This window comes from Labeo rohita, unplaced genomic scaffold (assembly GCF_022985175.1).
Source record: "Labeo rohita strain BAU-BD-2019 unplaced genomic scaffold, IGBB_LRoh.1.0 scaffold_157, whole genome shotgun sequence".
Lineage (NCBI taxonomy): Eukaryota > Metazoa > Chordata > Actinopteri > Cypriniformes > Cyprinidae > Labeo > Labeo rohita.
In genome coordinates, this window is record NW_026127747.1 from 132,096 (window position 1) to 143,306 (window position 11,211).

Sequence of the window (11,211 nt, forward strand, 5' to 3'; positions counted from 1 at the left end):
TCTGGATTGTTGAACTGTGTGGACTGATATCAAGGTTTGACCTTATTGCCTGGCTTTCTCACTACGATTTACGGATTACCCTTGGACTGTCGAAAGAGTGGACTGCTTTCTGGTTAACGACCCATTGCCTGGTTTTACGTGTATGTTTGCTGCTTTGTACAATAAACCTCTGCATATGGATTCTAACGCCGCCTCAGCGCCTTCGTTACATCAATTCAGCGCTTTCATTTCCAACATGTGCTCATTCATGGCTGTTTATTTTTTAATTCAGGCAAAGTTGTGTTTATTGACACAGGAATTATTTTTTTGAATTATTTTACATGACTGTAAGTTTGTCTCTATTTCTTAGAGCCAAGCTGCATAAACTAGTTACATATCAGGCATTTATGTATCACATCTAATATGAGCATTAATGGCTGTTATATTAAATAAAGTTGACTAATTACAGCAAAACAAAAAAGTAGGCTATCTTTACCTTTGCACGCCATTGTTGTCAGGTCTCCCCTCAGGCGCGCTACATGCGCGCAATTCTCAAAACACCGACAAGCGTTTATCGGTGAACCCAATATTACAAAACCGATAACCAATTATGGTAAAATGCATAAATATCAGGAAAAATATCAGTAAATCGATATATCGGTCGAACTCTACTTTGATTCGGGCTTATTTCTTCTCTTCTCTATAATCATAGTGTAGCGTGCGTTGGAGAGGAGATTCTCCCAGTCGATACCACTTTTCGTCCCATTGACTTCCTTTCAGAAAAGCAAACGCGTGCAAAAGTTTGGCGTTTTGCTACATTGCACCGTTAAAGCTTCGTGAACTCTGACCTGCCAATTCGTATCACGTGAAACCGTGTGAACAATAGCAGATCCATACGTCACCTCGTGACCTCCTAGCTAGGTTTTGGCTAGAAAGAATACAGCTCTTGCTACTGGGCATGCGCACATAAATCTAACGTTATTTTGTCACACTGTACAACAATAATACCTTTTTTTTTTTTTTTTTTATAGTAAGGGCTACGTTTATGGTTGGGGTAGGTGTAGACGTTATAAAACACAGTCTAATAGCGAGACCAGTTAATTTTATTGTTAGTTTCTGGTTGGAGTTGTACCCCTTGGGAGAAACGAGTCTTTTCGAAGCTTCAGCCTTTGTGAACACTGAACACCTAAGATGGCACATTCGAGATGGTAAAAAAAAAAGGTCCAGTTAGTAACTGTAAAAATTATTTTAGAGTAAAGTCATCCTTTTCAGCACACAGCATAAATGTGATTTCAAGAAATCTGTGTAGGTATTAATGTTACTGAGCTTTCTGCTGCTGTGCCAGATGTGAATACTGATGTAACTGTCCTGTTGTTGATGGCCCACTTTAAAAGAAGCAGAGGATTTGCTGTTCCTTTTAGCCAGTGTAGGCTTTTTTCATTTGTGTAATTGACAACTAATAATTTCTAAAACTGACACTTAGAAAAAATGTGTGTGTGTGTTTGTGCAGGTCACAACAACTGCAGCAGAGACCAGGCTTTCACTACTCTGATCATGCTTGGTAAGATCTTTTAGTACATGACTTAGCGATGTTAAAGGGATGGTTTTTAAAAATAAACCTTTTGTCACACTTTATTCATGGCTTTCTATATTTAACTTTCTGCCTAGCATCTTCTCAAATACATTTTGAATAACAAGGGTAAGTAAATGATGATAGAATTGTCATTTTTGGGTGAACAGTCCTTTTGAACTAATGAGAAAGGCCCCAACATCTACATCTACTTGTAATCAAATGTGAAAAGTTTTTTTGTGAAGTCACAAATATCACTATAAAAAACATGAACACAATAAATTAATTAATTGACTTTTTTTTTCTTTTTTTTTTTTTTTTCGAGGAACTCGAACTGCGTCCTCTAGAGGTCGCTATTGGGGAACGTCTCCTACGTGACCCGTGTCTGAAGCTATATACAAAAACTACAAGGTACTGGCCGGTGACAGCCTATGACGTCACTGCCGGCGCGACTCGTCGCTGCTGGCGCATCATACCAGCGCGACCGCATAGTACAAAAGGGCGCCGGTCGAACACAACATCCTCTTCTTCAACTTCATTTTGACCTTTTGTCTTGTGCATTTCTCTCACCAGGACGGCTCATCCGTGACGTTGTGTGGTAAAGAGCAAGCGTTTTCAGCTCTCGAGGGAGTTTATTGCGCTCTTTGTTTGTCTCTTGCGAGAGACAAACACGCTCTGATACCCGCAGCTTTCTATACGGAATTACACGAGCTGTGTATGTATGGTGAGGAGTAAGTGAATATCAGTCTCCAGGGAGCTGAACGCGATCGTCGCATTCAATGCTTGTTTCTTGCGAGAGACAGGCATGCTCTCATACCCGCTCTCACGAGCTGTGTGTGTGTGTGGTTGAGAGCAGCGCGTCCAGCTCTCGATGGAATTGGACGTGCTCATCGCGATGCATTCGCTAAAGGATGGGGGTGAGTCCTCAACTGTTTACCCGAGTTGTATATCCGAATTTGCATGAGTGCGTTCGCCAAAAAACAGTATTAACAACGCATTCGACGGTGACGGCAGCTCCGTTCTCGCCTGGTTCCCGGGGGAATCTAGTGCGTGGGCGGAGCGTGTTTAACTCCCGTGGGAGCTGAATATATGCTGCACGTTGCGGTTGCGGTGTTAATTTTGTGCCATATCGGGTTTATGGACACCTCCTGAGCATAGCCATCTGAGGGTGGTTATAGATCAACCATGTTTATGGTAAGATGGACTTACTTTAGAGGCTATCTATGGAAGCATAGCTATCTGAGGGTAGCTGTGTGCTTTCTAAGACCCTTCTTTGGGTTTCTTAATAGCATCTTCCTGGAGCACTGCTGAGATGGTGCTGTCTTCTGCAGGGTTATGTTCTATTATGTTAGAACAGCCTAACTGATGGTGTAAACCGTTTCGATGCACCATGATTGAGGACCATGATGAGTGAGTACGATCCTTTATTATGTATCTAACCACATGATGTGCTGGGTTTTGTTCTATTTTATTTAGAGCAGCCCTACTAATGGTCTGGATTCTATCTAAGTCCCTGTGTAAATTGTTCCAATAGTCCATGATGGGTGAGTACGATCCTCGATCCTCTTCATTATATTTATATTTGGTGTTTAGCCTTTTTTGGCTTGTGTTGCAGTATGTACGGTTGGGCTGTTGTGTTCCTCCTGTGTTTCAGGGCAGGACGCTCTCCTGTGAACAGGACTCCTGGATGCTATTGATGTCTCCATCCTACATCAGGCATGGAGGATTTGGCTACTGTTTCTGATAGCGGTACCACTGGACACTACAGGGTAGTTCTTTTATGTTGGGTCCTTGCTACATTACTGCAACCCCCAGGGCTGGTCGAGCGCCATTCAGGTAACCTTTTGTTTTACATGTCTCATGCTCACCCTTATTTCTCCAGGACTTGTTCTGTCCTTGTTCTAGGTAAGCTCTCGGGAGGTTTCTTCACGAGATGCCCCTGACATCCCTGGCGGAATGCACCACATTCTTCTCATACCTCGCCCTGAGGGGCTTCTGTGGCTGTGCTATCCACCCATTCCTCATGCTCTAGGGTGTTTCTGCGGAAACCCCTTTTTCCTGGTGCTGGCTCTGGAGCAGCAACCTGTCTAGGCATGATTAGGCCCATTTTGTTCATGCGCACCTGAGGGTTGGCTAGAACAGGGCCTACGCTCTCTTTTGAGAAAGAGAGCATGGACTACCTGGGTGAATATAGCTAAAGGCCCTTCTGGGACGGGATGTGGCGGTGCCCCTTTTCCGGCCATTTCTGTTGCCCTGGGTAGGCTCCCCTCCGTGGAGGGCTAGCCTTGGTGCTCGCCTCAGCCACGGGCTGAAGGTTTTAGAGCACAAACTACTTGGGCAAGTATGGCTGCAGTCCCTTATGGCAGAATGTGACAGTGTCCCCTCCTAGCCATGGCTGTTGCCCTGAGTAGGCTCCCCTCCATGGAGGGTTGGCCTTGGTGCTTGCCTCAGCTACGGGCTGAAGGTTCTAGAGCACGGATTGCTTGGGCGAATATAGCTAAAGCCCCTCTTTGGCAGGAGGTGACAATGCCCTTTCTAGCCATTGCTGTTGCCCTGAGCAGGCTCCCCTCCATGGAGGGTTAGCCTTGGTGCTCGCCTCACCTACGGGCTGAAGGTTCTAGAGCGCGGATTGCTTGGGCGAATATACCTAAAGCCCCTCTTTGACAGAAGGTGATGATGGCCTTTCTAGCCATTGCTGTCGCCCTGGTAGGCTCCCCTCTATGGAGGGCTAGCCTCAGTGCTCGCCTCAGCTACGGCTGGAGGTTCCAGAGCGCTTTATCTGTTATGGGGTGATTTCAACCCATTTTTCTAAGAACGACTTGACTCCCCCTCGATGCTGGATCTCGTTCTATACCCCTTCTTCTGGATACTCATCTCAGGATAAGGTAGTGCTCACCTTTTAGGGACGAGGTGTTGTAAAGCACACTATCCTTCGGTAGAGTGAGAAGATTCTCCCCCTCTGAGGGGGGTTTTAAAAACTGACCTTCAAAAATAATTATACACTTGAGAAACATTCACTAAAGTAAAATGGGTGAGAGCACTCTGTGTTAAGCAGTCACATGGGATGGCCATGTGTTTGAAACTGAATGTATCAAGTCATGAATCAATGCCAGTAAGTGTCATTCTGGATACTGGAAACAGAGTTGAATTTTTTTTTATATAGCTGGGTGTGTATTTCAGTTACTTAGGATAGCAATAAAAAACATGATGCGTCATGGATAAACTTGTATATAAAGCCCAGAATTAAAGACAGAACTATTTGCTTTACCTGCCATTACACTTCTGCAGTGAAAAAAGAAGAGTATGAGGATGATGCTGCGTCTAGCTGTGTGTGTTGCAGGGGTCTTACTGCTCAACATAACAGGTAAAATGTTTTGAAGAAACAAAAGGTTTGTTATAATGGAAAAAAAAAAAAAAAGATTTTTATAAAATATTATAGCTAAGCATAGTCCATGGCTAGTGCACTGAAAGATTACTGTGAAATTTACAGTAACTTGCTGGCAGCAACTGGCAAGTAAGCTGCTGTAATATACTCCACAGTATGCTGACTGTAAGTTTAATCACAGTAATTTACTGTATTACTGTATATACGTTTTATTAGAGTAAAAATCACAGTACCGTAATTGCAATCAGAGTGATAGTATGCTGTATTTTTTAACACAGCAAATATTATTTTAATATTACTGTGTTAATTGTGTGTCGTTTAAAAGGAAGACACGCTTTTTTGCCACAAAAATAACATTTATTGACTTTAACATAAAAATACGTAAAAATGGCATAAAATAGATTTCAATTTTGTATTTTTCAGTCTGTGAACACTTTTTATTTTGCATAAACCTAAACATTTTATCGTTTTTTTTAACTATAAAATCTTTTGTGACCGACTTTGTTTCAGTAGGGTATGTCAAACACCACAAGACAAACCAGAAAACAGTGCTTATTACTGACGCTTGTCAGAGAAAGTGTTAGCAGCGAAATCTATTGATAATATTTTGAGGTAAAAAGCTAACTTAGCTAAGTGTTTTTAGTATCATTTTTCAATATCAGTGCTTTTATTCTTTTCCATTTGATAGTGTACTGTATACTGCTTTTGCGTCCTTCAAAGCATCAATTCACATTCACTGTATAATATCAGCTGACAGTACATCATTCAGAATTTCTCTTTTTGTGTTCCTTAAAAGAAAGAAAGTCACACAGGTTTAGAATGATGAGAACATAATGACAATTTATACTTTTATACTTTTATTATTATCATATGACTGAAGTAAGCCTTTAACAATGCTGAAGTGAATGTTAAATATTGATTGCAGGCTATTCAAACCATACCAACTCTTTTTGTAATTAAAAAAAAAAAAAGTAATCCTTTTTAGTATCTAATTATTTGTTTTTCTTATTTTTTTTCCTCAATACAGGCTCACTCGGCCAGTTAAATGGTAAGTTTCTGCTCTCTTAATGACCGTACAAATGCATGTTCAGTGAGAATGAGATATAAGGTAGAACTTGCTTTATCTTTTGAGAATTTATTAATTACAGAACTGATTATTATGACAGGCATTAGGAAGGGAGGGGTTTCAAATGAGGAGCAAATTATTACGTTTCCATAAAAGATAACAAAAAGACTACAAATATTTATGTTGATCTTGAATCCTCACAACTTTTTTTCCTTTCTCATCAGTGTGTGGCCGAGCCCCCCTTAAACCCAAGATTGTTGGAGGGCAAAATGCAGTTAAGGGGTCTTGGCCCTGGCAAGCCAGCATTAATTATATTCCAAATGGAGATCTTGTATGTGGAGGGAGTCTGATCAATAAAGACTGGGTTTTGTCTGCAGTTCAGTGCTTTCAGGAGTATGTAGTGTCATAACATTAGATATATAGATTCATAAACAGTGGAATTAAGATTTTTTTTTTTTTTTTTAACAGACTAAACACATCGACCACAGTAATATACCTGGGACGTCATCAACAAATAGGTGCAAACCCACATGAGATATCCAGAAGAGTGGATCAAATTGTCATTCATCCTGAATATAACCCAAAAAATTTTGACAATGACATAGCACTGGTCAAGCTGTCCTCCTCTGTGACTTTCAACGAATACATTAGTCCTGTCTGTCTGGCAGCTACTGGCAGTACATTTGCTGAGGGTACTGAGAGCTGGATCACTGGATGGGGAGAGCTTAATTTTGGGAGTGAGTACTTAAACTTAAAAATCAATCGAACACATGCCCACATGTGTTCGGTCCACATGTCCAAGGTTATAAAACTTTATCGTGATAGTCCACTGACATTTTACTAACTGTATGTAACTTTGCAGTATTAGTAGACTGTCCAATTAAATTTCTGCTACCACTTTATTTTGATAAACTAATATTCTACTGAAGGAACTTTGCAAGTACATGTCAACGTATTTTACTAACCCCAACCCTAACCTAACAGTCTACCAATACTCTAATGAAAGTTAGTTGACATGTAGTTGCAAGTTAAAATGTCTAAAGTGGACTACTGAAACTGTAAAGCCTGTAAAGGCTTTTAACTATGCTGATAACTATAAGGATAAAGTTTTAACAATAGCTCTAATTCTAAAAGAATAGTAATGGGCACACCAAAACTGTCGATAACAAGGAATGATATCATTGGAATCATTGCCGGGGTTTTTTTTTTTTTTTTTTTTTTTCAGTTGATAAACAATAAAAACATTGACAGACCATCATAATCTACTGACTGTAAAGAGCTAGGGCTGTACAATTATTCAAAATAAAAAACTGAAATTGCATATAGCGGTGCTGTTATTAAATAGTCTGTATGCCTATTTGTTTTATTTTCACATTGCCACAAAAACAGGATGCTGTCAGCCATTGGTGTAGACACAAATACAGTAGTCACCATTTAAAGTGAATCAAAAGGTTTCACCAAAGTTGTCCTAAAACCAAAAACAATATCCGTTCTTGTCTTAGGACAACTTTGATGAACTGTTTTGATCCACTTCAAATGTTGACTACCTTATAGTTATCATTATAGTTATCTTTTTTGGTGTGAATAGATCTTAAAACTTTGTCTTTTTTCACTGATTTGTATGCAACAGGCAACCTTTTTCCAGCCATACTGCAGGAGGTGAAGGTACCAGTTGTCAGCAACACTTACTGTAAATCTGTCTATGGAAGCGCATTTAGAGACAGCATGATGTGTGCTGGACCAACCGAGGGTGGGAAAGGCGCATGTATTGTAAGCCATCACTCACTGTCTGCTTACAGATTCACAGTATATTGACATCATGTAAATGTGAAGTGTTTGTCTATGCAGGGAGACGGTGGAGGTGCGCTGGTCATTAAAGACTCCCAGTGGATTCAATCTGGAATTTTAATTTTCACCGTAAACTGTACAGCACCCAAGTACCCTGGCGGTTACACCAGAGTGTCCGAATACCAGTCTTGGATCAGCTCTGTGATAGGCAGCAACCTGCCTGGATTTCTTAAATCCAGTGGATTCAGAAGCCTTCCCTTATTTTCCCTTTCACTCACATTTTCCATCTTTCCTCTCATCTTCTCACTCTATCTGTTTTTTTAAAAGATTTAATAATTAGTAATAATAATTGTTAGCCTCAAATGATGAAAGCGATAGCTTGCTGAAAACTTTTATTCTACTTGAAATGTATTTATAACCAACAGAAATATATGAAGTGTATAATATTTCTCAAGTGTATTGAAGGATCGTTAGATCCTTCCATGAAGATTATTGTGTTGTGTTTAAATTTTATGTTTGTTTTTAATTTCATTTATAATCATTTATTTACATAATTATTCATAATCATTTTACAATCATTAGTCATTCACATAATTCATATTTAATTATTTATTTGATTATTTAAGTATTTATCATTTATTCATTTATTCATATATATTATTCATTTATATGTTTTTATATTTTATATTTCTTATTATTTTTCCTGCTTATGCATTTTCATTATTGTTCAGTTCCATGATTGTGGGGTTTCATGAATTGTTTGGTCTAAGAAATAGATAACGGGGATGTTTATGGAAATTCAAGGTTTATGGGATGTTGAATCTCATGTTTGATATATCATTGTTCTTTGAGCTGTACTCCCCAGACGAAGTCTGAACATTGAGACATACGCAACTAAAACTGTTCAGTAAATTCTGTTATACCTTTTTTACCATCATCACTTCGTCTCCTGCTTCTGCTCTTTTCTGGCTTCCATCGGTCAACTTCATAACTGACAGAAACCTGCTTGTTAGCGGGGTTGGGGTAACTACAGCTTGCTGACTAGTTGTCCTGTTACCGAAAGACTGATATTTTCTGACGGGATCTGGTGTCCGGGGCTGGATCCTAATTGTCTGGCGTAGGGACCTGATCTAACAGTATAATATGGAATATATGAATGTTATTGAAGCATCTTTTTGACAAGCAGGTTCAGAGATTTTGGCCTTCATGTATTAAAATAGACAGGATGGTGTCTATATGTTTATATGTATTACCTACATATACTATATCTACCCAAGAGCAAAGATGGCAGCATAGTGACTTAATTAAAAGTGTATTTGATGTGCATCTATCATGTTTCACATTAATACAATAAATTATCAATCTGGTTGCACTTAAATGAAATTAATCTTTTTTAACAGTGTAGGACAAAGAAATTAACTGGGTAAGGTTGTAACTTATGTACACCAGCCCAAATGTATTATTTAAAACTGTACTTGATTTGTACTTAGTTTGATCAAAAATAAACTAGAGAAAAAAAATGTTTGCTTTAATACACAGATCTGCTCTCTTCTTCCCTGTTTGTGTGGCTGTCACCACTATCTCAGCCCTGACAAATATAAATGTATAAACACGTAAAGTTCATTATGGGATTTGTGTCCGCAGTTTGCTCAAAGGCTCCAGAATGTTAAGAATTTTTCTCTGGCAAGTAAGTTGAGGGGTCAATTGCATATAGACAAATTTACACATAAGTGAATTTGATTTTTAAGGTAATAAACACCATTCCTTACTTATTTTTTCAACTTTTCACATGTGTTCCATGCAGATTATGTGGTTTTACCATAATTATGTTATAGAGGGGGGCGGGGGGATGGGTTGCCTGAAATGAGACATGTCATGCATCAAGAAAACAGACTTTTGTTTTAAAAGGGTTTTAAGATTTATGTTTTAAAAGTGTGTTTAGTTTATGGGCTTTAGTTTAAGCATCCACAGGGCTAAAAATGACCCAAAAAGAAACACCCTTATATTGAATGTATTATACTCTGTATGCCTGTATTGGCATACAGTTGTCTTAGTTTGAGACTAGACAAATTACAGCTGTCCTTCATTTGTGGCAACTATAATATTATAAATCTATAAATCCATTTGGTATTTTCCATAACAAACACAGTGAGTTTGTGTATCAGTGTCATGGAAAAACACCAACCTATTTTTAGAGCTCAGTTATGTCATTTGCAGTGGTGTTCTGAAATGAGGCAGCAAGTCCTCAATTTATGTAATGTTTTTAAATCATAGGCACATTCATGTCCCAGTCACATTTTCTTGTTTAAATAAACATTACTTACACTATTAGAAAAAGGTTATGTATGTAACTATGGTTCCCTGAGAAGGTAACGAGATACATAGTCCTCTAGAGGTCGCTATTGGGAACGTCTCCTTTGTGACCTGTGTCTGAAGCCTACATACAAAAACGACAATGGTACTGACAATGACTCGTTGCCACCGGCGCAATGCAGCAGTATTGTATAAAAGGCCGCTGTTCGAACACATCCACTTCTTCGTCTGAAGCTTATGTCCGAAGCATGGCGATAATGCTAGAGGACGCAGTGTCTTGTTCCCTTCTCAGGGAACCATGGTTACATTTGTAACCTGAGACGTTCCCTTCCAAGGGAACATTGAACTGCGTCCTCTAGGAGTCGCTATGGGGAACGGTTTTACTCACACTGCCACGCTGAGGGGAGTGCAAGCCAGACATCAAAGGCAAGCACTAAGTACCAGCTCCACCCAAGGTGAGGAAGCTTGCCCCAGTGACGTCCAGGTGGCTGTCAGTGACTTAATCCCTTCGGCCAAAGGCCTGAGCTGCATACCAAAGAACTTACCTGTAAGGGTGAGGCTAATAGTAGCCCTCAGAGCTCAGACTTGGAATCAGATAGCAAGAGATTTCTTTAAGGGACATAGCCAGTTGTCTAGGACAGTAGTCTAGACCTCAGCTTGTCAACTAGGGGCTTACCTACAGCTCTGCGTGACCTCGCTTGAGGAGCTAGCCAGGCAGGCCATGCATCGGCACCCCGTTTCAGAAGTATTGTCGAAGATAAATAAGTCGAATGTGGCCCAAGGCACCGGGGCCTATCATCTCAAGAAAGGGTACGAAGCTGAACGTGTAATCCCTACCATACAGGATTTTAGAAAGAACACAAGAAGCTAGTGTGCGTTCTTACCACAATGTGGATTTTAGAATGTACCCAGCTAGCATGGACACTTAAATACCGTTCACAGCATCGAGAGGCTCTGGGAAGCAGAGAACACAATTCCCAAATTAGAGGGAGGTTCAAGCTCTCAGGGAGCAGAATCGTGCTCAAGGTGACCCTTTCTATATGAGGAGAGCACTGCAGCGCTCAATATTGAGTGGCCTGAGTGGGATGCCCCTGGAGCAGAGAAATTTAA

At 39.9% G+C, this 11,211-nt stretch overlaps 1 protein-coding gene across 1 annotated transcript in view; it reads left to right on the forward strand.

Moving 5' to 3' along the window:
* Positions 1 to 9,190, forward strand: part of LOC127158567 (uncharacterized) — a 12,109-nt gene extending 2,919 nt beyond the window's left edge. The window contains exons 6-15 of the mRNA XM_051101648.1: positions 2,123 to 2,264; positions 3,266 to 3,318; positions 3,455 to 3,634; positions 4,363 to 4,434; positions 4,847 to 4,913; positions 5,962 to 5,982; positions 6,225 to 6,393; positions 6,469 to 6,737; positions 7,631 to 7,770; positions 7,849 to 9,190. Coding sequence (XP_050957605.1) covers positions 2,123 to 2,264; positions 3,266 to 3,318; positions 3,455 to 3,634; positions 4,363 to 4,434; positions 4,847 to 4,913; positions 5,962 to 5,982; positions 6,225 to 6,393; positions 6,469 to 6,737; positions 7,631 to 7,770; positions 7,849 to 8,112 — 1,377 coding nt within the window. The 3' untranslated portion in view covers positions 8,113 to 9,190. The remainder of the gene's footprint in view (positions 1 to 2,122; positions 2,265 to 3,265; positions 3,319 to 3,454; positions 3,635 to 4,362; positions 4,435 to 4,846; positions 4,914 to 5,961; positions 5,983 to 6,224; positions 6,394 to 6,468; positions 6,738 to 7,630; positions 7,771 to 7,848) is intronic.
* The last annotated feature ends 2,021 nt before the right edge of the window (positions 9,191 to 11,211 follow it).